The sequence below is a fragment of the Rhinopithecus bieti genome, unplaced genomic scaffold (assembly GCF_001698545.2).
Source record: "Rhinopithecus bieti isolate Rb0 unplaced genomic scaffold, ASM169854v2 scaffold_13348, whole genome shotgun sequence".
Classification (NCBI taxonomy): domain Eukaryota; kingdom Metazoa; phylum Chordata; class Mammalia; order Primates; family Cercopithecidae; genus Rhinopithecus; species Rhinopithecus bieti.
In genome coordinates this window covers 2074084-2099492 of record NW_016808764.1, presented here as the reverse complement: position 1 = coordinate 2099492, position 25409 = coordinate 2074084, and the positions used below count along the sequence as shown (strand labels likewise).

General features: G+C 48.7%; 1 protein-coding gene across 1 annotated transcript; it reads left to right on the top strand.

The window, feature by feature from the left end:
• The first annotated feature begins 10677 nt into the window (after window positions 1-10677).
• On the top strand, window positions 10678-25097 carry DUSP5 (dual specificity phosphatase 5). The gene is given in 6 exon segments (XM_017887201.1): window positions 10678-10977; window positions 10979-11206; window positions 11209-11350; window positions 15964-16112; window positions 20494-20713; window positions 23561-25097. Coding segments are annotated over 6 exon segments (1431 nt in total). The 5' UTR covers window positions 10678-10692; the 3' UTR covers window positions 23968-25097.
• The last annotated feature ends 312 nt before the right edge of the window (window positions 25098-25409 follow it).

Genomic DNA, 25409 nt, shown 5'->3' with positions numbered 1-25409 from the left:
GCTCTGTGATGAACACTGTTGTGAATATAGCTTTACCTCCCCCGCATTTTGGAGATTTTCCTTAAGATCATTTCCCAGAAGTGGAATTACTAGGTCAAAGGGTAATAAACATTTTTAGACTTCATATGCATAACGCCTGATTGCACAAAGCAGGTGTTACTTCCTACACTGACCTCCGCCCTGCCCCCACCTTTTTACCATTCCCAAAACCTCCCTGCCCCCTCATCCTCCCTGGAAATGACACCTGGCTGCTTCCTACCTCCCACTTCCTGTGCTTCCGCCTCCCCTGTCTCCTTCAGCTACAGAGCCTTTCCCTCTCCCTCTGCCTGAGTAAATCCTCCCTGGTTTTCAACCCTTACACACCTTTCCCCAGCCCTTCCTGAGGTCAGGAATGAAATCTTGGGCTTCTCTCCCTTCCCTACTCCACCCAGGAATTTCATGCATTCATTGGGCAAAACATCCTACTAGGGACAGGCTAGGGAATGTGGCTGCGGGGGCTTTAGGAGCTGACTCTTTGGTCAGGGGGAGAGAGGGAAATATAATCAAATGTAAACATGAAAGAAAGGGGCATTGACAAGCTGATAACAGAGAAGAGAGAAGGGAGGATCAGCTCAACGTCATGAGTGATACTTGTTGGTGCTGTGTGACTCTGAGCAAGTCACTTAGCCGCTATGAACCTGGGTGCCCCATCTGTACTCATCTCTTCACCGGGAAGCGGAGGTTAAGTAACTTATTCAGGTGAACTTGCTTAGCCAGAAGTATGCAGCAGGTGCTCAATAGATGTTTGTTCATGGTGAGGACTTAGTATAGATTTGTGGGTTAATACACAGGTTGGGGCTGGACTGGGAGGGTGCTTGTGGCCAGGGGCTCACTTATCTCAGGGGCCTGTCCTTCCCGTTTGGGCACTAGGCTGCTGTATGCTCATTTCTTCCACCAAGAGGCAGGTTTCCTGCAGGGTCTGGTTGCTTGGGTCTCAAGTCCCTAGAGTCCAGAGAGACATGCCAAAGGAATGGAATTGGGGGTGAGGGGGAGGTGACATGTGCTTACAAGGAAGTGAGTTTACTCATGAATCATCTTTGCCTCTGTGTGTTGAAGTGGTGGGATAGAATGTGCACAATGCCTCCTTTTAACATCACTTTTCTGGGCTTGCCACAAACTTACTCCTGTTCAGGCTGTAAATCACTCTGCCTTAACAAGGAGAACTTTGCACGAGGCCCAGAGAACAGAGGCTTCTGGGAGTGATGTCACCTGAGGTTCGAGGAATGCCAAGGGCACCAGGCTGGGCGGTTCAGTTATTCATCCTCCCCATGGTCAAGGCAGGCTCAGAGAGCCCCATCCCTGCAACAGATGAAGTTCAAGGCTATGGCCAAAGTCAGGCTTGCTAAGTGTCTTTTGGTGGTGGGGATGGAGCAGGGACTAAAACCCTCAAATTTCAGCAATTTAAAGCTGAGAGAAACTTGAGTCACCATGTAATTCAAACCTCTCCCCTCTTTTTGTAGAGGGGAAACAGGCTCAGCAAGGTTGAGAGACTTGACCAAGCTTACACAGCTCATGGCACAAATTATAAAGCTAGGACTTGAACCTTGGTCTCCTGATTCCTAGCACATTGCTCTTTCCAAATCCCACAGGTATCATCGATTGTTAGCTCCATGTAGGGTTACCTCTCAACCCACCTCACATCCTATAAACCCATAACTCACTATAATATTGACAATGAGCTACTATCTACAATAAGTACCTGACATAAGCACCAGGCTAAATGCTTAGGATGTATTGTCTAATTCAAGCCTTTCAACACCTCCAGGAAATTAAGCACTAGAACCCCCTGCTACTCACTGTGTGGTCTACGGACCAGTAGAATCGGCATGACCAGGGAGCTAGTTGGAAATACAGTCTCAGTCCCGGAAATACAGTCTCAGTCCCAGAATAGGAACCTGCATTGCAAAGGCTCCTTGAGATTTTATGCACAATAAAGTTTGAGAAGCACTGCCATAACAATCCCACTTTAGAAGACAGGAAACTGATGCATAGAGAGGGGAAATAACTCCCACCGCAGATCAAGTGGTAAAACTCCAGTGGGACCTTGGGCAAAGCCCTTGCTCTGAACTCTTGAGATTTCGGAAATTTCCCCCCACTAGTTCTAGACCAGGAAGAATAGGATTTCAGACCCCCAGGAGCAAGGAAGTTACTGATGAAAAAGACTATTATGAGCATTTTACAAGGTATTTTCCCGTCTATTATTTTGTTTCTACTTTACAACTGAATAATTATCCTAACTTAAGAAGAAACTGTAATTCGGAAGCATTTAAGCCATATCTCCAAGGCTGGCTGCACTGTTGTTCATTTCTAGAGCCTTCTCCTTTACTCCAGAACCCACTTACTGTTTTCCCAGGCAGCCTTGGAGGCAGGAGAGGCAACTGCAGGTGGTACATAGATACAAGTCTCCCATTTGAATTGTCATATATTTTACTTTCCACTACAAAGCAAACAATAACAAAAACAAAAAACTGGACTAGCTTATCAAACCACAGGTATTAGTGCCTAAGACAGAATAAGGGGTTTGGGGCTTTTTTCTTTTCTTTTTTTTTTTTTTTGAGATGGAGTTTCGTTCTTGTTACCCAGGCTGGAGTGCAATGGCGTGATCTCTGCTCAATGCAACCTCCGCCTCCCGGGTTCAAGTGATTCTCCTGCCTCAGCCTCCCCAGTAGCTGGGATTACAGGCATGCGCTATCACACCCAGCTAATTTTGTATTTTTTAGTAGAGACAGGGTTTCTGCATGTCGGTCAGGCTGGTCTCGAACTCCTGACCTCAGGTGATTCGCCCGCCTCGGTCTCCCAAAGTGCTGGGATTACAGGTGTGAGCCATGCCTGGCGGATGATTTTTTTTTTTTCTTTTAATGAGTCTCTATAAAGTCAATTTGGGGAATGATAAAGGAGGCCATAATACAGTAGCAAAATCCGTGAGGGTGGTGAGAAACTGGAGTCTGGGAAATGCCTCCAGACACCATAGTAGAGAAAAGTAGAGAAATGAAAGGAAACCAGCCAGGGGCTTTCTACCCAGAGGCTATTTACATTTAATGTATAGTTTTCTCCCAGTGGCCCACCCAGGCTCTTACTATGGAGTAAATATAATGCTCACTTGATGGTACAGAATTCCCACTTAACAAATAAAGACCTTAAAAAAAAGAAAAAAAGAAAAAGAAAAAAGAGGCCGCAACAGTGGCTCACACCTGTAATCCCAGCATTTCCAGAGGCCAAGACAGGAGGACCGCTTGAGGTCAGGAGTTTGAGACCAGCCTGGGCAACATAGGGAGACCTCATGTCTACAAAAAAACTTAAAAATTAGTGAAGCTGTGGTCCAAGCTACTCAGGAGGCTGAGGTGAGAGGACTGCTTGAGCCTGGGAGGCTGCAGTGAGCCATGATCATGCCACTGCACTCCAGCCTGGGCAACAGAACAAGACCCTGTCTCAAAAGAAGAAAAGAAAAAGCCAAAGTTGTATCAGCCATTTGTCTTTCTGGCCAGAATCTCTAGGGCAAAACAGGAGAGAAGACAAATATTCCCCTCAACTCCTCCTACCCCAGCCTACTTCCTGTAAGCTTTCAAGGTTGCCTGAGCACCATCCAAATTGGAGTCAACCCACAGAAAGGAAGTGTTGCCTGGGGAGGCCGAAGTTGGGGGATAAAATCCTACTCCTATGCTCCAGGGATAGCCGGTGGCTACTCAAGGGAGAGGGAAGACCCGCATCTCTTTCCTTTCAGGTGTTTGCACTCTTCCATCTCTTCCTTTCTCTAATGCTGTCCAGGACACTTAGCAGCCCCACTATTTTATATTTAATTTAATTTAATTTAATTTATTTTGAGATGTGGTCTTGCTTTGTCATCCAGGCCGGAGAGCAGTGGCATGATCATGGCTCGCTGCAGCCTCAAACTCCTGAGCACAAGCAATCCTCCTGGCTCAGCCTCCCAGGTAGCTGGGACTACAGGCTCATACCATCGTGCCAGGCTAACAACTCTTTTTTGTAGGACCTTTGAACTTTAAGTAAATGGACATTCTCTGCTATATCCTGGTGTCATTCAGGGATTACAAGTAAAGAGTTATGGAAAATTAGCAAAAAGTCTTCTAAGAATCTGGAAAACAGACATTGTAAGGAACAAGGACTGTTGTTTTAGAAAACAGAAAGTGAGGAAGGGATAAGATCACCATCTTCAATATTTCAAAGAGGGTCTAGATTTACACTGCATTTTTCCAGACCTGAAAGCAAAAGGTAGAAGACACACGGAAGTCTGTTTCAGCTATGTGACCTTGGCCAACTGTAAAATAGGGACAAAAGATAGTACTTACATCATAGGGTAGTCGTGAGCATTAAGTCCTAAGGACATATCTAGCATCTCGTAAAATGCCAGGATACACTTGTTTCCTTTTTTGGCCTCATTCAAAAATGTTTCATGAGGCAGTCAGTTCCCCTTCTGGCAAAGGTAGAATGATAATTCCTTACTGCCAAAATTCTGAGCTTTGGTGCTGCCCATGACTTTTCATTAAAAAACAAACAAACAAAAAGCAAAAAAGTAGTGGCTCACATGGAGCCTTTGCCGTGCTCCAGGAGCGCAGAGAAGGGCTTTATGTAGGTACTTTTTGATCTTCTCATCAGCCCTATGAGGTAGGTATTATTATTACCCTCGTTGATTTGTTTTGTTTTGTTTTGTTTTCCAGATGAGAGAATCATTGCTCACAGAGCTGAAGTAACTTTTCCAAGGTCACACAATCAGTAAGTGGCAGGCAAGGACTGAAATCCAAGCTGTTACCCTCCAAGGTCCCTGCTCTGAGAACTGGAGGAATTCTTTATCAAATCTAAAATCCTCTTTTAGGCCTGTCTGCTCGAATATTCCAGTCTTTATTGATCCTTCTCTTCTCTAAAACTTCAGCTGTCAGTATAAAAAGAAAGGAATTTAGCACTTATTATTGTGTGAACAGCGTCTTGTCTCTCCTGTACTGTAAGTGGGTCTAGGGATTTTTATTCTTTAAATATTCCCCCTGTACTCAGTAGATCTTTGGGAGAACAAGCTCATAGGCTTCTAATAATTCTTTCTCTGACTGCCAGCTGAATTAGACAGAAGGTAAGTCCTGCTGCCGTGTCGTGCCTAACCCCATCTTTATTTCCTGTGCTGTTAGAGAACAGTCTTTTCTTGGCTGGAACAAATACTACAGCCTGCTCAACTAGCTAATATGTGCTGAGTTCTTAATATGTTCCAAGGACTGCTCTAAGTATTTTATATGTATTAACTCACTGAATTTTAAGTACCCTATGAGCTAAGTCCTATTTTTATCCCCATTTTACAAAAGAGGAAACTGAATGTACCAGTGCATCAGTATTTGACTGAGTAAATGAATGACTGCTTTGCTGATGGATAGTATTATTAGCAACAACCCTACAAATATGATGCTATGTTTGCATCATGCAATACAGCTTTATGTACCTTATGTCATTGTCACTCATCATTAGCAAATAGAAACGAACATCCTTATTTTATAGAAGAGGAAACCATGCCTCTAAGAGGGTGAGTGATTCTCAACAGTCACATGGCATGTGCTATCTGTACCCTTCAGTAAACAAGGTATTTGTTAAATTCTAGGATCGGGGGCAAGAGAGATGGGAGGGTATCAGTGAGAAACACTCATATTCACAAAAGGTACTAGATAGATAGATAAATAAATAAATAAACAAGCAAATAAATAAATAAACAAACAAACAGAGATAAAAGCTAGTAATAGCAGAGATTTGATGGGAATCCAGATCTTTGATTCCTAGTCCAGTGCTCTTTCCTTTATGTAAGGTGGTGGGAAGCAAGTCTTAGGTCCAGATCTGGCAGCTGCTTTGATTTAGGATCTTAAGCCAGAAGCAGCAGCACCCTAAACAAAAAGCATCATTTTAACTTCTCTGCATTTCCCACATTTTCAACAATGAGCATGCCCTACTTTCATAATCAAAAACAAACAGAGGGGGGCAAAATGCATCCTTCTGAGTGGGCTGGGGCCCATAGAGGGATCCTTGGGTTTGCTCTGGGATGTCTTTGGGCCCCTGCACTTGTGGACACTCTGATTCATCCCCACAGGCCACCTGGTCCACCTTATGGGCTGGGGAGGGCTTGATGGGTGGAGGGAAGCAGAGCTGAGGAGCTGGGGAGGAGCTGGAGAGGACTGCTGGAAGGTTCCACTGAGGTTACAACGAGTAGAACCAGACATGGGAGTTTCCAGGATTCTGCAGACCCGTGAACTCCCTGAATTGTAAGCTGTATGGTGTGTGTGCAGTTTCCAAGGAGAGGGCCCATAACTTTTGCAAAAGGGCACCCCATGACCTTCCAAAAGGTAGCCCCGGATTATAACGATGACCCAAGACATGAGGGTTAGGATGACTGGTCAAACGAGGGCCAAGAACCCTAAAACACTTACTGCCCCTCTGAAAATAACTGGTGGGGGGCAAGATTAATGAATAGGCCAAGGTCCTGCCTCATGGACTCACAATATTAATTTAGATTTTGCTTTTCTCCCTGAGCCCATTCTCACACCCATTCCAAAGTATTTGGGAGACAGGCAAGAGATTAGTTGCTCCATTAAGCCCTTCCATTCTCAGACACTCTCCTCTTCCTCCTAGACCTGTGGCCGATGGACTCCAGGTCCTTAATCTATGGACTGTGCACCCCCAGTTTTCTATTTTGCCTTTTACTCAGTGTCTAGGGCCCTGATTTGTGCTGTTACCAACTTTCTCCCCAGGTGCCTCCTAGAAAGCTGGCCACTCTCATGTCTCAACAAGCACTGAATTCCATTCCACCAACACTGATTCAGCCCTCACCATGTGAGGGTGTTGTGAAGGAGACACAGATGGTTGGATAAGGCCCCTATGTCTAGCCTGGGAGACTGCAGGCTAATGGCAGGACAGATAACACTCACGTGCCAGGCTGGGGGGAAAAGGAAGTGAGAACCCCTAAGAGGGTGACAGCTAACAGGCTGGGGGATTAAGGGGTGGTGTCCTGAATGTGCTCCAGAGCTCTGTGAAGGTGGAGAAGGATTGCTTTACAAAGGATGGGGGTTGTGGGGGGAGGGGTGATGAGAAGGAAGGTGAGAAACGTTAGAGGTGGGTTGTGACCAATTGGCCAGACCAAGGACCTTAGTGTTCCACTAAGGAATTTGGATTTTATCAAGACAGTGCATAGGTGGCATTTAAATTTTTTTAGCAGAGGAGGTGGGCTCTGTGCTTAGATGTAAGCTTAAGACCACATTGTAGAGGATGAGAGAGCAAGGAGGGGGCTTTGAGACTGGGATATGTGATGCTAACGTAGGGTCCAGTAGGGATGGTGGATAATGGGGCCCTTTCACTACAGCAATGGGCAGCACCAGCTACAGAGTTTGTGGGGCCCAGGGTCTCCTGTACAAAATTAACAATTTAGTAACAACAGAGCATTAAAACAAGTGGGGGTCCCTTCTAAGTATGGGTCCATTTGGCTGCACAGGTCACATACCTGCAAAGCTGGCCTTGGCTGTGGGACTAGACAGGATGAGTCAGACGAGAGCTCTGGGAAGCCGGGCCCCAGAATTTAGTAATCTGTTGGACATGGGACGTGAGGAAGCAATCCAGCTGACAGATAACCCTCCTACACCGGGTGCCAGGCCACCCTTCTGCTTTCTAGGCACCCTCCTTGGTGTGACCAACTCTAGCTTATTAACATGAATAAACTTCACCTACTCCTCCTTTTCCTGCTACCCTCACCCCAGACCTGCTCCTGTAGAGTCCCTATCTAAAGGTTAAAAACCACGGTGTCAGCCGGGCATGGTGGCTCACGGGTCACACCTATAATCCCAGCACGTTGGGGGCAGGCGGATCACAAGGTCAGGAGTTTGAGACCAGCCTGACCAACATGGTGAAACCCTGTCTCTACTAAAAATACAAAAATTAGCCTGGCGTGGTGGCGTGCACCTGCAATCCCAGCTACTCGGGAGGCTGAGGCAGAAGAATTGCTTGAATCTGGGAGCCGAGATAGCACCACTGCACTCCCACCTGGGCAACAGAGCGAAACCCTGTCTCAAAAAAAAAAAAAAGAGGCCGGGCGCGGTGGCTCAAGCCTGTAATCCCAGCACTTTGGGAGGCCGAGACGGGCGGATCACGAGGTCAGGAGATCGAGACCATCCTGGCTAATAAGGTGAAACCCCGTCTCTACTAAAAAAATACAAAAAACTAGCCGGGCGAGGTGGCGGGCGCCTGTAGTCCCAGCTACTCTGGAGGCTGAGGCAGGAGAATGGCGTGAACCCGGGAGGCGGAGCTTGCAGTGAGCTGAGATCCGGCCACTGCACTCCAGCCTGGGCGGCAGAGCGAGACTCCGTCTCAAAAAAAAAAAAAAAAAAAAAAAAGAAAAGAAAAATAAAAGAAAGATAGAAAGAGAAAAGAAAAGAAAAATGCTAACTGGATGTTGGGTGTGGTGGCTCATGTCTATAATCCCAGCACTTTAGGAGGCTGAGGTGGGAGGATTACTTGAGGCCAGGAGTTTGAGACCACCCTGGCCGACATAGTGAGAACATATCTTAAAAAAAAAAAAAATCCTTGGTGTTAGTCTCCAGTTCTCTCTTCCCATCTCACCCCTCCCAGCATCTTACTTTCTCAATGTGCTCCCGTTCTTATGGCCTCCCCATAGCTGCTTTTCTGGCAGGCCCGTATCAGCTCAGGTCCAGATTACCCATGAAATCCCCCCATCCATCCCCCAGACTCCGGACTCCTCCCCCACTCTCAAATAAAACACTCATCCCGCACAGAGCCGCCTCAGCGATGTTCCCAAATGCTATCCGGATCTGGTCACTGAGTAAGATCCCTCATTGGGGACTGTCCTGCCAAAGACTAAGACCCAATTGAGTCAAACAGCACAAGGCCCTCTGTTGCCTGACTCTGCTTAATCTGCTAACAAATACCAGAAGGGTCTTAGTCTCCCACGTACCTCCAGTACGCACCATGCTGGGTTTTGCGTTTTTTTGTTTTCTTTACCTCAAGCAGTTTCCTCTGCCTGGAATCTCCCTTCCTGCTTCGCAGTCTGGCTTACAATTAATTCCTCGGAGTTGGCCTCAGCCCTCATCTCCTCTGGGAGGACTTCTCCAGCCCACGCCCCACCCTGCCACACCCCTGCTGGGCGCTCTTCCCCACGGACTACAGGCCCTCCGCTCCCCTCTGGGCTGGGGGCAACTGGGGCTGAGTACAAGTCTTACGTTGGTGCCGCCAGCCCCAAAACAAAGCCTGGCCCACGTGGGTGCTCCACAAACGTGTGTGGCTCTGGGCTGAGATATCAGGGGTGGAAAGAGCCGGTAACAGAAACAGAACGTGCTGGAGGAAGAGCAGGTTGCAGGGAAGGCTGGCACAGATAACCACAAACAGAAAGAAGGCCCCCGCATCACGTCTTCACCAAGACCCCACTGGCAAGGCGAGGACAGCGCCTTTTGGTGAATGCAGCCGTGACCCAGAGGCAATGCCGGCTGTTCTGGTGTCTGATTTAATTGCATCTGATTTCAGAATTTGATCTCTGCTTCCTTCTGAAAACCTCCTTCCCTTATGTCAGTTGTCAACAAGCCCTTGTCTAGTGCGGGCAGACTGTTTTCCATCAAGCAGTCCCAGCCAGGCTAACAATAAAATGGTTGGCAGTGAGCTTGGGGGCAGAAACCTGTTTCCATCCACGTGTCCCCACAGCTAGCGGAGCCCTGGCACACAGCTGACCCTCAATAAATGTTTGCTGAATGGGTGAATTGTGTCTGCTTCCCCAGGAATAGGGGTGGAAGGCCTGAAGCCCCTGGGGACCGGTGGGGGCAGACAGCCTGAGATTAAACTTAATCCACAGATAATCCCCCAAATCCAGAAGCCACCTGGACAACAGTTGGCTGAACTGAGCTCCATCGTGGGATACATGCTGATGCTACTGATGAGTTCACCACGGGTTTCCCTGGGACCAGAAAACAGCTCCTCAAAATACAACTTATTATTCTAATCATTATTGGAGAGTGACAGAGAAAAGAGCGTCAATCCTTTGAGGGCAGAATCCATTTAGGGAGATTAAATGGCTTTTCTCACCGCCGACCCCCAACCCCCTTTTTTACTTTTAGAAACTTTATTATGAAAAATTTCAAACATACAGAAAAGTGGAGAAAACAATATAACGAATTCGGCCATCCATCACCCAGCCTCAGCGATGACCAACCCGCGCCCGACCCCTCCAGTCATCCATACCCCATCCCTCGAGGCAAATCTCCCACGTCCTCCCCTTACACGCGCAGACCTCAGTAGCGACAGGAATCCGTTCCGGACTCCTCTGCGGCCCTGGCCGGCTCCCTCGGCCCTGCTCAGCGCGGCGCGGGCGGGTTCTCGGCCCACGTCCGTGAAGCTGAAGGCCGGATCGTGCGGCGCCGCCCCGCCTCCCAAGCGCTTCCTCCTCGGTCCGCACCGCGGGGGTCACTGTGGCCCCGGAGCGCCCCGACACACGGCCGGCAGCCGCGGGTGATGCGCGAGTGAGTCCCTCAGCGCAGCGCGGAGGAGAAAACGAGGAGGCGCCTTCCACTTCCTCTAACGCCGGCACCCGCCGCGCTAGTCCCTCGCCCCCGCTGCCCCGCCCCCGGTAAGGCGTGGCCACGGCCTGAGGGGCGGGGAAACACCCATATTTGCCCTTATATGGGCAGCCGCGTCACGGGCGGCACTCATTCACATAAAACGCTGCGCGGCCAGCGGAATCCCCGGCTTCTGTGGCGGCGAGCGGCCGGGCTGGGTATCGAGCGCGCGGGGCGAGAACGCGGAGTTGCGCCGCCGCTCGGGCGCCGGGCTCCGTCGCGGCCGCAGCCCCGCGGGTCGCCCTCCCGTGCCTGCCCCGCAGGCAATCCCTGGCCGTGGGCATCCGGCGGGGCGCGCGGCGCGGGGCCGCTGGCCGGCGGCGGCGGCGGCAGCGCATGAAGGTCACGTCGTCGACGGGCGCCAGCTGCGCCAAGATGCTCGCAAGGAGGGGCGCGGCGCGGCTGCCGTGGTGTCGACCTGCCGGCCCTACCTCGGCTTTCGCGCCTCGAACGTGCGCGCTGCGCTCAACTGCAACCTCAACACGGTGGTGCTGCGGGGGCCCGGGCGGCGCGGTGTCCCGGCGCGCCACGTCCTGCCCGACGAGCGCGGCGCCGCGCGGATCCTGCAGTAAGGGCGGCGGGCGGCGGCGTGGCGGCCGTGGTGGTGCTGGACCAGGGCAGCCGCCACTGGCAGAAGCTGCGGGAGGAGAGCGCCGCCCGTGTCGTGCTCACCTCGCTGCTCGCCTGTCTGCCGGCCGGCCCGCGGGTCTACTTCCTCAAAGGTGAGCGCGCGGGGTCCCTGCCACGCTCGCCCCTCCGGCGCCCCTGGGTCCCCTCCCTGTGCCGGGGCGCCATCCTACACCCTGGGACGGGGAGAGTCACCACCTGCCGGAGTCTGCACTGTGGGGCTTGTTCTGCGCTTGGGAGGGCACTGCGAATGTCAACACTCAGAGCTTCCCCTCTTCCCCACCCGAGTTCCTCGAAAGCGCCTGGCAGCCGGTCTGTCCGCCGGGCTGGGTGGAGTTGGTTATGCTGCGGGGGCTGCTGCTGCTTAGCAGTTTGGGGGCCGTCGGCCCGTGCTGGGCACGAGCCCCCTTTCAAGACCCGAGCTTGGCCGCTGTCGCTGGGGTCAGGGCTTGGGGCGTTCCTGATAGACTGATCTGGTGGGATCAGCAGGTCGCGACCCCTTCCCCCATGGTGTGGCGCCATGGTGCCCCCCTTCGCCTTCCTCCCGCCTAGCCAGCTGTGTCTTCACCGACCCCTCTTGCCTTTTTGACCTGGCGAGTCCCTTCCCTTTCCATTTCATTTTATTGCTTCTTATTGTTTTCCTCCGGCCTCTTCTCTCCTAGATCTTTCTCTAGCTCAGTTTGGAGCTCACATCCTTCCCACCCTTTTCACCTCCTCCCTCCTCCGCCCCAGGATTATCCCTGGGACCCATCCTGAGCCGAGCCTACAGCCGGCCAGCCAGGAAATAGAGGTGCGCGGGGGCAGGGTGGTGTGGAGATTCTGCGGCCTTTGATTTGACACCTCTCGGAGCTACCGCCACAGGCCTGCCCATTTCACCTGCCGGGAAGATAACTTTGGCTTCTAGTGGTGGGTGGGTGATTGACTCAAAGTCCAAAGCACTGGTTTTTTCTGGGTCACTTCCTATGACTGCTCCTGCTTTGTATTTGAGTCCTTTGTAACCTCAAATGACACCCGGGGAGACCTGACCCACATGAAGAGATGAGGGCTTAGCCCCAGCAGGGCCCCAAGGCCGTGCCAGCCCTGGCGCAGGCACCTTGGAATGTAACAGTGATGGGGATCAGAGCTCGGTGCAGGGAGCCGGCGCCGAGAGTTAGGAGCCTGTTTTAAAGCCATGCAAGTTGAGTTTCACACACTCCGGGCCAGGAAGATTCTGGAGACAGTTTCCCTCTCTGCTAGCACCTCCTGCTGACTGGTCCCCTGTTGATTTCCTGTTGAAGAGATAACAGAAGTAGATGGTAATCGTCCTTCTTCTGGCAGCCTAGCCCCCAGGGGATAGAGGGATGGTAATCGTCCGTCTTCTGGCAGCCTAGCCCCCAGGGAATAGAGGGATGGCTTTCTGGCTCTGCAGAGGTTTCAGCGTGGCTCCTGATTTCTTTCTCTTCCCTATATGGTTTTTGTCTCCTGTTCTTAGGAAAAGTTTATGCCTCCTCAGTAGCATGAAAGACGTTCCAGGAGACCCTTCCTGGTCCCTCCTCTGTTCCCCATGCTTCTCTAAGCGGGCCCTGCTGACAGTTTAGAAGTTATCGCCACAAAGTAGGCAACTCTATAGACTCACATCTCAGGAAAACTGTTAAAATGTTGTTTAAAAGAAGGTAACATATACACAGGTACAAATTTGAACAGCGTGAAGGCCGTATGATGAGAAGCGGGTCTTCTGCATATCTTAGAACCCAGTTCTACTCCCCAGAGACAGTCGTCAACTATTTCTTGTTTACCTTTAGATAATTTTTCATAAGAATCTTAGAAATAGATTGATTTTGTATAGTTCCTGTCTTGCCTCTTGTATCCATCTAGATCTGGGAGACTTGTCCATATCTGACCATACATGTCTGTTTCACATTGAACCGGTCTCCTGTAATGGCCATTAGGTTGTGTCCGGCCTCACTGTTCCAAGCAGTGGGGTAGATCTCCTTCTCCATGTGCTCTTGTGTGTGCAGTGCCTTTCAGTAAATCATGAGAATTGCCAGGTCAAGAATTATATGCATGTTAAATTTCAGTAGAAATTGCTTCATGCCTACCCTTATAACACTACTACTAAACTTTAAATTGTTGGCAGAGAAAATTTTTATTTCTTTACTTAACTCATATGCAGATAGGAGTTCAGGTTTTAATCTGGTGGCATCTGAGATCTTGGCAGGGGCAATGCCTTTTTACACTTTCTATAATCCCGTCTCCCAAACAACCACTAAAATGAAATGGTGATGACTGAATTGCGTGGTCAGTGCTTATTTATATATAGTATCTGTGCTCTTTCTGTTCCCTGGTAATGTGGTGGTGATTGAAAGCAGACTCATTCCAAAAGAAGGCTGAAGTAGCTCTTGAGAATTGCCATGGCTTTTGCAACTTAAGTGAGGCACCAGAGAGGAATGTTCTGTCTCTCCACACCTCTGATGGGAGTGGGTGAAAGACTGAGACCATTTGATCTGTAGGATTCTTCTGAATCCCAGCTTGAAGAGGCAGGACCCTGTTTATCTGTCCCTGAACTAAATTTTGTCAACAGCAGGCAGGATCCAACCCATACCCGAACCTCCTATCTGTCCTCCTGATAGCCAACTCTGAAGTAATCTATTTAAAGCCAGAAGATGGGGTAGCCTGAAGATTTCCTCTTCCCCAACCTTCATTCTGAAGTTTGGGAGGGCCCAGGTCATTCTTAACTCCAAATTCCCATCCAAATCCTTGTTTGTCTCCTGGAACCTATAATGTTGAGGTCTAGGCACAGGAAGTGATCGGGTGGTTTACTGACTAGGGAATCCTCTTCCCAGGAAGCTGTGGGTCAGTGTGAGCCTGCGTCTTTCTCTCTTGACTCCTGGAAGGTAAGGGGCCCAGGGGCTATGGCAGAGCATGGGAAGCTAAACTGCCTATAGCACCATCTTGCACCTCCGCAGTGGCCTCCCGTTATGGTGGGGAGCATGGTCATTGGGGAGGACCAGGAGCTCATGGGCAGGCGCAATGGGCTGCTAGTGAGGTGACCACAGGGGAGATCTGGGTGTACTAAGTGGGGGCGGGGCAGTTCCAGCAAGCTGAGAGGAAGCAGTAATGGCAGGATGACTCATTCTAGGAGTTGGCTGCAGCTTCTGGGAGGGAATTGGAGACTGCCTTGTAATCCATTAACCATTTGTCTACTGCAGGGCTTTAAAAAAGCCAGCATCACAACACCCAAAGTCAGAAAAGAAAAAGGGGGTTCTTTGAAAAATTCGTGGTCTCAGAATGCATGTTTAATGGATCTGACTCCAAGTGAATTCCCTGGGCCAGAAAAAGACAAGTGGGCTTTCTGGAGGCCCTGGGAAATGCCTCAGGTTGCTCTCTGGGTTACCAGCAAAGGAGTTTCCCAAGCAAGGGTGGCCTGTTGCACCTGGCAGCCCTCAGCATTCTGAGGGTTCTTCCCCACTCAGATGGGCCCAAGAAGGCTTACTTATATTTGCAAGTTTCTGTGACTTGCTCAGAGGGTTGTTTTTTTTTTTGGTTGTTCGTTTATTTGTTGTTTTGTTTTGTTTTGTTTTGTTTTGTTTGAGACAGAGTCTCGCTCTGTTGCCCAGGCTGGAGTGCAGTGGCGCGATCTCGGCTCACTGCAAGCTCCACCTCCCGGATTCACGGCATTCTCCTGCCTCAGCCTCCTGAGTAGCTGGGACCACAGGTGCCCGCCACCACGCCCGGCTAATTTTTTTGTATTTTTAGTAGAGACAGGGTTTCACCATGTTAGCCAGGATGGTCTCCATCTCCTGACCTCATGATCCACCCGCCTCAGCCTCCCAAAGTGCTGGGATTACAGGCGTGAGCCACCGCGCCCGGCCTCAGAGGGTCGTTTTTACCTTAAATCCATTTGGAGAGGTGTAAATGTAATATTAAGGATTCTGAGAGTCATACATGCTATATAAGTTGACTTATTGATTGGTTGGGGGGGCGTGCAGGAGGAGTAGAGGAGAAGTAAGAAAAGTGGGGATAAGAAGATAGGGTGGTCACGAAGGGGACAGAGACCGTTTTTGCTCAGGAGGGATGAGAATTAAATTCAGAAGTCCTTATTCTCTCAGTTGATTTAGAAGGTAATTAACTGGATTGATGACTTCAAATTGGACCTAGAAAGGATTGTCAGCAGTGTTCTTAGCACCTTGGGAGTGAGAAGCCAGGCTGTTTTACTGCCCTGAGTTGAAACCTCCTATCAGCCCCCATTTCCTTATGAATGGAGGAGGTACCAGCTAGAATCCTGCTTAGAGCAGATGGGCTGGGGAAGAAGCCACTTTAGGAGCCTATCTTCTCGCCAATTAATGAAATTTTGCATAATCACACCTTCCTTTTAGATAAACAAGAGAGAAAATAGCCTTTGTTTTCTGGAGGGGTTTGGTTAATATTTGCCAGATGCTGGATACTTTCTTTCACAGTTTAAGCTGCTTCTGATAGACACAAAAAGTTAATCATTGCCTCTGAAGGAGTTCTTTTTAGAGGTTTCTGTGTGTGTAGAGTCCCTTTCTGTTCGAAATCTGTTTGCTGGTTTTGCTCAATTTTTAATGACCACAATCTGTATTGGCTTTTTTTTTTTTTTTTTTTTTTTTTTAAACTGTGTAACCCTCAGAGTATTGACTAACTATGGGTATTTTCTGACAGGGTGAGAAATTGATGCTAACCATCTGTCTCACCTTTTGTTTGTTTTGTAGGGGATATGAGACCTTCTACTCGGAATATCCCGAGTGTTGTGTGGATGTAAAACCCATTTCACAAGAGAAGATTGAGAATGAGAGAGCCCTCATCAGCCAGTGTGGAAAACCAGTGGTAAACGTCAGCTACAGGCCAGCTTATGACCAGGTACATGATGGGGAAGAGGTATCCTGCGTGGTATTCTGGGCTCCTGTCTGCCTTCTTTCCTCAGCACCTGACTGTTCTCTCCCCACTCTGCAACGATGGTTAGTTCTTTTGTGGATCAGGGTGTTGGCAAAATCCCCTGGCTTTAGGGAGCCTCTGCTGCTTGCCAGCTTGAGTTTCCATCCAAGAGTAAATGGGCCTCCTTCCAGCAAACAAGCTGACAAGAGCAAACCAGCCACAGGATGCTTGGCAGCTTCTGCAGAAAAGGGGAAGTGAAAGATACATTATTGTCATCTGGCTTTGGAGGTTCAGAGAAACTTTGAAATACTGGTCTAGGTTTCCCTGAAGACATTTCAGAGTTGACTTTCAGGCTTCCTGTGTTGCTTTTCTCTGTAATTGTCCATGCTCTGCAGTTTCTGCAAACCATCCTGGTACCTGTCAAGCTGTGTCTTGTTGGTATGTTTAACTGAAACTGGTATTGGTGGGGGTTCTGTAGAGAAAGTCCTGTTTGGGTGGCTAAGTAGGCTCCTCTAAGGGGTTCTTATGCTTACACTTCCACAGATACTGAAACCAGAGGAAATCAAAAGATACTAGAGGGCTTCCTGTTTCTGTAAACTAGGGAGTTTTATGTTTCTTCTAAAATGAGTGCTTTGTGATAACTCATTAAAGGGAAAATAAAGTGGAAGGGGTTACGTAGTACCATCCAGGAAAATGAAAAGCAGGTGAGAATCCAAATCTGGCAGAAACCAGAGATAAAACCTGCCTACTCATTTTATGGAAGGGAAGGGAAGTGTTCCGTGACAAGTGAGATTATTGATTTTGCAGAGTCCTGCAGCTGGTTCAAGGCAGCATCAGGCTCAGAACCCCTTTCTCTCAGCTCCCTGTTCTGATTATTTCAGGACCTTGTTCTGTTTTCCGCATGGCCTCTAATCTAGACACCTGACCTAGTGGGAGTAACCTTTCAAACTTTTCACATAAACCAAGAACATATCCAAATCATAAGAAGAAAGATTGCTAGATGCTAAAATGCCAGCTCCCTGCCATGAGCAAAACCCTGTCCCTGGGGATAAACTTCGAAGTAAAGCCAAGTGACCTTTTCTTGAATGGGCTCCTTGGTCAGGAAGCCTATTAGCTTGTACAGATGCCAGGGTTAGGATTCGTTTGTTTTCCTTTATTAAACACCCTTACAGTATATGACGAACCCATGGCTTTCAAGCTGTGGACATCTGGCCTCACTAGATTTCTACTTTTGTTTGTTTGTTTGGGTTATGTTTTCCCTCCATTTCTCAGAAAGTGAAAGAGAAATAAGAATTGGCAGAATGTTGTGAAAGCACAGCACATCTTTGGCCAAGCGAGGGGCGAGAAGGCCCTGATGTGTCTTCAAGATTCATCTGGGGAACCCCCTAATGCTACTTCTTAGAAACGCTTCTGCATTTAGAGCAGCCAGGCGAGGTCATGTTAACTTGTGGGGTTTCTGAAGGCCTTTGGCTTCTTCCCTCTTGGTCTAAACAGAAGTTCAAAAAGGGAAAGAAATGTAGTTTCAGGGGTGTGTTGGGCTGAGCTCCAAAAGAAATTGGATAGATCCCAGGTCTGGTGTATCAGCAATTTCCAGGCACTCAGGAGAGGAGGAGATCTTGAGTCAGCCATCCAGCCTGCTCCTTAAAGGGCGAGCCTGTTAGTGTCCATTGCTGGGGACCCATAAGTCATCAGTGGCCACATGAATCTGGACTTGGAACTCTGACTCCTTTCCAAAGAACTTTGTACCACCTCTGCTGTTTTCCGGATTTCTAGCTGGTGGGGATGCTGTGCCCAGGGAGTGGGTCCAGCTCAGGTCAGGACTAGACCTGCTTGGATTGCCTAAAACACTGTGTCTTCCCCGTGGAGAGAAGCCACGTTCTGTTCATTCTTCAATCTCGGTGACAGTGGCAGCTATGTAACGTGCCAGGTTTTAATGCATTCATTATCCCATTTACACCTTACCAGTTATCCAGAGAGGATAGGTGTTATCCCCTGTTTAGAGACAAAGGGTCATAGGTTAAAGAAGCTGTCCAAGATCACATCAGGTAGTAAGCATGGAGCTCTGGAACTTAACCCAAGAGCTCTGCTGTCTGACACCCAAGCCCAGGTTCTTAACCATTGCACCATTTTGCCACCAGGAAGGCTGCTCTGTATGCATGGAAGTTTGGAGAGGTTTTTTTTTTTTTTTTTTGGAGACGGAGTCTCGCTCTGTCGCCCAGGCTGGAGCGCAGTGGCCGGATCTCAGCTCACTGCAAGCTCTGCCTCCCGGGTTCACGCCATTCTCCTGCCTCAGCCTCCCGAGTAGCTGGGACTACAGGCGCCCGCCACCTCGCCCGGCTACTTTTTTTTTGTATTTTAGTAGAGACGGGGTTTCACCGTGTTAGCCAGGATGGTCTCGACCTCCTGACCTCGTGATCCTCCTGTCTCGGCCTCCCAAAGTGCTGGGATTACAGGCTTGAGCCACCATGCCCGGCCGGAGAGGTTTTGAAGAGCGGATGCAGATGGACATTTTATCTCTAGAGGAAGAGAGGAAAGAAGGGAATTTTTTCCTTCCTGTCTTTACCTGAAATACTTTCTCACACTGATCACTGTTGAAGTGGAGTCAGACAAGGCCTTGCATCTCATGCTACACCATCAGTTTTGGGTTTCAGCCCAGCTCTATCACTGACTAGCTCTGACTTGGATAAGTTATTAAATGCATCTGAGCCTCAAGTTGCCCATCTGTAAAATGGGGATAATGTTACCTACCTCACAGATTTTGTGAAATTGGTATGACGTAGGCACATCTAAAGGGTTAAGCTCCCAGAAGCCAGCCATAGTAGATGCTGATAAAAAATACCAGTTGTTGTTATTACCTTATGTAAAATCCTCTGTAATTTTCTTCCAAGTGACTGAACTGGATTTTGCTTAAACACTTGAGTTCTTAGGAAACAAAAAGCTAACGCCGGGTGCGGGGTAAATTGAGAATTGCCTGTGGCTGGCCCCTGTCCCATGCACCCTTCCCTGTTATGGATCTGGCTGAGAGTTTCCATTCCGCTCTTATTCCAGGACAGGAAATGGAAACACAGGAAGCAGATGGTTGGCATGGGAAAGGCTCCCAAAGACAGAGCCACTGTCACCCAGCCCTGTGTTTCCCTCTCAGTCTCTAAGGGCTCCCATTTTTCCAACCATCACTGACTTTTCTGCAACCTTTAGAGCCCTGTAAATGCTGAGACTGCCATAGTCTAACCGGAGGTTCGTTTTAGTTTTGCTTCAAGGTGGATGGTCTCTGGTTCCCCCTTGACTAGAAACCTGGGGTGTGGGTAGCCTCCCAAAAGGATGGTTCTGTAAGCAGGTCTCACCAGCACCCCCAACAAACCTCCGTGTGAAGAAGGTCAGAGGTGAGGAAGCCCCTCTGTTTGTGGCCTGACAGCATTTTTTATCTAAAGATTCTGAGTAGGTAGTGGTTATTTTCATTTCTAAAAAGCGTACTTTTTTGTTGGGGGTGGAGGTGCATTTTAACGTCTCTAAAACCTGGATGCATCTTAGGATCAACAGTGTCTTAGGTTTGATGAAATACACTGTATAGGCTAGGCTTGGTAGCTCACGCGTATAATCCCAGCATTTTGGGAGGCTGAGGTAGGAAGATCGCTTGAAGCCAGGAGTTTAAGACCATTCTGGGCAACATAGCAAGAACTCAGCTCTACAAAAAAAATTATAAAATTAGCCATACATGGTGGTGCATGCCTGTAGGCCCAGCTACTTGGGAGGCTGAGACAGTAGGATCTCTTGAGCCTAGGAATTCAGGATTACAGTGAGCTATGATTGTGCCACTGCACTCCAGCCTGGGTGATAGAGCAAGACTCCCTCTTTCCAAAAAGGGGAAAAAAAAAAAAAAAAAAAAAAACGCTATATAAAATGCCAAGGCTGTAAAGGAGGACACACACCATGTTGAGTCCTGGTCCATTTTAGCTGTAAAGAAAGTGAGACTGTCTCAAGGCAAAGAGGCTTGCCCTGGTACTCTCAGGACAGCTGTAACTTGAACACAGCCCCGTCGATATTTCCCATGATACCACATGGCTTCTCATCCTTGTCAGCATGGGAAGACTGCCATCATATCCTACCTCTTTGATATGTGCAAAAATGTGAACTCTTTGCTGTGTGGATTTTGCTGTCATTGAGTCACAAGGCAGCCACGTAAGGTAGAGTTGGCCAGGATGGAGATACCACCCACACTCAGTTGAACTGCCCTGGCTCTGAACTCTACTGGGAAACCAGAAAGGGAACCACCCATCTTAAGAAGCAAATAGGTCAGAGTTGTTTTTTCCTCTCTCAAATGAACAAGCTAATCCAATATTTCCTGATTGTCCTTTGTCCCTGCTTCCAGGGTGGCCCAGTTGAAATCCTTCCCTTCCTCTACCTTGGAAGTGCCTACCATGCGTCCAAGTGCGAGTTCCTCGCCAACCTGCACATCACAGCCCTGCTGAATGTCTCCCGACGGACCTCTGAGGCCTGCACAACCCACCTACACTACAAATGGATCCCTGTGGAAGACAGCCACACGGCTGACATTAGCTCCCACTTTCAAGAAGCAATAGACTTCATTGGTAGGTTTAGCCATTCCCCCTCAGTTATTTTGGGAGCCCCTTTGGGGCATGTGTTCTTGACTTTTGATGCCCTGATGGAAGCTACCTTCACTGAAAGAAAAGTCTTGTATATGCTGCTGCTAAGAGTTGGAGCCAACATGGGATGCAGCTACCAAAAAGGTGGAAGGGAGGATTTAAGTTGCTATTAATAGGAGCTTTAATTTGCAAGATAAATGAATTAATATAATTTTATGGCAGTACTCACTGCCGATTTTGTTATTGTTTCTAGCTGGACAGAAGCTGAGTGCATCCCTGCGTGATGCTCCACACGAGGAAAGCAGGGGAACGAACCTCCCTAACTGCTTCTACGTAGATTGGGTTTATTTTTAAAAGCAAACAGAAGGATTCAGAGAGCACTACTTACACACTGAGCCCCAAGGGCCCCCAGCAGCTTTCCATACTTTTGGCGAATGGCTTGGGGCAATTTGTTTTGCATTTTCAGCTAATTTTGGATTAAAGATAGCACTTGACTCAAGCTCCATGCTGTATGCACAGAAAAGTTGGCATCTTTTGTCTTCTTTCTGCATTCTTGTTAGGCATTTATTTATTCCATTGCATAGACCTGAAAACCGAGGCCTTGGCCTCTGGTCCTTCTGCAGGAAGGGGCTATGGCCTTAGGGTTTCCAGGTACTCTGTGTTGCCTGGGTTGTTCTCCCATTTGGCATCTTCTCCCCCATCCATCTTGCTAGGAGGCAGCGCTGACTTTTTTCTCTTTCAGATTTGCAAGTACCACTCTCTGACCTTGTGGTCATGCCCCGCTTTCCAGCGCCCATCTTCCTCTTTAACATATGTAGTTGTTGAAACTGACGCATGATTTTTCAGTATCTTGTTCCAAGGGATGTTGGAGGAGGAAAGGCAGGTGTTAGCACAGCAATAATTACTTAGTGCAGGTAGCAATTAAAGGCCCCCCTTGAGCCACATGGTGGCTCTCTGTTCACCACACAATTTCTGCTCCCCAGGAAACCCTGACGAGAAACTCATCAGAGGCAAAAGGCCGAGCCTGTCCTGCTTGTCCCCTGAGCCTCTGGGCTAAGATCATTCCTTTGGAGTCTGAAAGGCAGCCAAAATGATGTGTTCAGGGTGGGAAACCCTTGACTTGTTCTCCCTGTCCCTGGGAATGCCTTGCCCTTCTCAGCCTGTTGTTTAATTACCTGGGTAGCTACTTCATGAGGTCATGAAACACACCCCCATCCAGTTCTCAGAACCCTCCCTCCCCATCCTGTGTGTGGACTGTGCCTGTGTACACACAATCCACACACCCACAGCATTTTGAAAGCGCAGGGTGCTTTTTCTTTTGGCCCTTCCATTGCCCTGCTAATGGAAGAGAGACTGGGCCTCCCCAGTGAGACGTGCGCTGAATATACACTGACCCCTTCCAAGGGAAGAGAGAGGGCCATGTGGAAGGCAGGCCCCGAGGTGTCGAGCGGGCTCCAGAGGCAATGCACTCTGGACCCTTTGCATTCTTGGATGTGGCAGTAGGCCAGTTAAAAGCTAAACTTCGAAGGAGGCCAACAGAGGAGCGAAGGGAAATAGGAGTCCGACCCTGTAATTCCAGGGACTTGGAGGTCGTCTCCCCTTTGAACTAATTTGAAGAGACTGTTTTGTTTCTTTTGAGTCAGACTGAATTGGAGGATACCCCTATTGAACTGCTTTGGGGTATCCTGTGGGGTTTTTGTTCAGATGGGGAAACTCGAGAATTCCTCCCTGATGCCTCGGAAATTTTATCTTTGAGATTTTGCAGGTTGATTTGCATCCTTTGACCTTGGGGCAGGGAAGTGGAGGGGGGTAAGGGGTAAGGGGAATGACTTTTTTTTTCTTTTGACCCTTCAAAATCTTAAATGTTCTTGCGTACTGTAGCCTCCGTAGTGCCAGCTACATCTAACTTCCTGTGATGTAATTGTTTCCTCGCTAGCAAGAGAGGGAATTGGAAAGACTGTATTTTTTGTGGATTTGATGTGTATGTATCTTTAACCTTTCATCCCTTCCCATTTTTAATAGTTGTAGCTGGTTTTCTGGGGGCGGGGGCTGGGGGGTAGAGCAGGAAGGGAGGCTTCCTCCCCTTTTTGTCATGTTGAGCTAAAGAATGCTAACTGATGGTGGTAGCTTTATAGCAGCAACTCCCATTGTTGAGCAAGATGGAATTTGTGAAAGCCATTTATATCCTCCGTCTAGTAGGCGTCACTTAGCCAGGGCTATAATTAGTGGCCATGTGCTATTTATTGTGTGTTTGGTGGTGAGAACCCTGGGAGCTGAGCCAAGCATCCTGCCCTGGCACAGCAGGACAGGGTGCCCGGAGAGGCCGGAAGACCTCTACCAGGATCGGGGTTAGGTTATTACCCTTAGAATCAGACCTGGAGAGGTAAGAGTTGCTTCTCCAAGTCAGTCTTTGAGCCTGGGATGCTCTCCTTAGAAAAATGTGCGTGCCCAATAAAAATGTGCACAATTTCAAGGATGTTCTAATGCCCTCTTGGAACCATCAGTGGAACCTAGGTTAAGATGGCATCCCCAGGAAGGGACTTCTCCAGGGCCATCGCCTCCAGAGGCAGAATCTGCAAGTATCCTGGGGAAATATAAAGCTGTTGTAAGGAATATAAAGATCCTACTTGGGGATAGTCTTTGCTGGGATCCCAAAAGCTCTGTCCTCACCAGTGGGGGTTAAAGACTGGCAGAAGTGTAGTGTAGGGCCACGGCTCTTACGCAGGCACAACAGTTTCATATCTAGGTTACTCCAGTGTTTGATTCTTATGTTTTGCCATTGCCCTTAGATTCTAATCCCAACTGACTCCCGCCATCTTTTCTTCCTTCCAGACTGTGTCAGGGAAAAGGGAGGCAAGGTCCTGGTCCACTGTGAGGCTGGGATCTCCCGTTCACCCACCATCTGCATGGCTTACCTCATGAAGACCAAGCAGTTCCGCCTGAAGGAGGCCTTCGATTACATCAAGCAGAGGAGGAGTATGGTCTCACCCAACTTTGGCTTCATGGGCCAGCTCCTGCAGTATGAATCTGAGATCCTGCCCTCCACGCCCAACCCCCAGCCTCCCTCCTGCCAAGGGGAGGCAGCAGGCTCTTCACTGATAGGCCATTTGCAGACACTGAGCCCTGACATGCAGGGTGCCTACTGCACATTCCCTGCCTCGGTGCTGGCACCGGTGCCTACCCACTCAACAGTCTCAGAGCTCAGCAGAAGCCCTATGGCAACGGCCACATCCTGCTAAAACTGGGATGGAGGAATCGGCCCGGCCCCAAGAGCAACTGTGATTTTTGGTTTTAAGACTCATGGACATTTCATACCTGTGCAATACTGAAGACCTCACTCTGTCATGCTGCTCCAGTGAGATAGTGAGTGGTCACCAGGCTTGCAAATGAACTTCAGACGGACCTCGGGATAGGTTCTCGGGACTGAAGGAAGGCCAAGCCATTACGGGAGCACAGCATGTGCTGACTACTGTACTTCCAGACCCCTGCCCTCTCGGGACTGCCCAGTCCTTGCACCTCAAAGTTCGCCTTTTCATTTCAAGCATAAGGCAATAAATACCTGCAGCAATGTGGGAGAAAGGAGTTGCTGGACCAGGAGAAAAGGCAGTTATAAAGCCAATTGATTTTGAAGGAAGCACAATTTCCACCTTATTTTTTGAACTTTGGCAGTTTCAGTGTCTGTCTCTATTGCTTCAGGGCATAAGCTGATCACCGTCTGTTGGGAAAGTAACCCCACAGGGTTTGTGGGGACATGATCAGCATCCTGATTTGAACCCTGAAATGTTTTGTAGATACCCTCTTGGGTCCCATGAGGCAGTTGGTTGAGTAGCAAGATGTTGGCTTTTCTGGATTTTTTTTTTTTTTTTTTTTTGCCGTGGGTTCTTCACTGACCTTGGACTTTGGCATGATTCTTATTCATACTTGAACTTGTCTCATTCCACCTCTTCTCAGAGCAACTCTTCATTTGTGAAAAGAGTTTTTCAGATCATAGACCAAAAAAAGTCATACCTGCGAGGTGGTGGCAGTAAATTCCAGGAGGAAAAGGGTACTTGCTGGGTATCCTGGGTCAGTGGTGTTGAAAACTGGTTTCCTCAGCTTCCTGTCCTTCTGTGTGCTTATGTCTCTTGTGACAGTTGTTTTCCTCCCTGCCCCTGGAGTCGTCTTCAAGCTGTGGACTTCTGGGATTTGCAGATTTTGCAAAGTGGTACTACTATTTTTCTTTCTGTCTGTTGGTTATTTCTCCAGGGGAAAAGGCAATAATTTTCTAAGACCCATGTGAATGTGAAGAAAAACAGTATGTTACTGGTTGTTGTTGTTGTTGTTGTTGTTTTTTATAGTGTAAAATAAAAATAGGAAAAGGAAAAAAGCACTTCTTCTTGTTGGTGAATTGGGATAAGGTAGGAATACCCTTGGGTGGGGACCCAGCCTGCTTCACTGGGATTTATTTCTAAATGAACAACAGGGTGATGGTGGTGGAGGTGCAGCTATAGGTATGATGATACAGAATGTTGATTTCCAACTGAGGGGTTTCCCTAAGTTAACTTGTAAGAGAATTTCTTGGTGCAGGCCTCATAGGGAGGTGGTGAGAGTATCTGCCCACTGAGGGCCCTTCACTCCTGTTGCACTAGGCAAAAAGCTCTACTTGAACCTCAGATTTCTCACCTGTGAAAAGTGAGCTGAG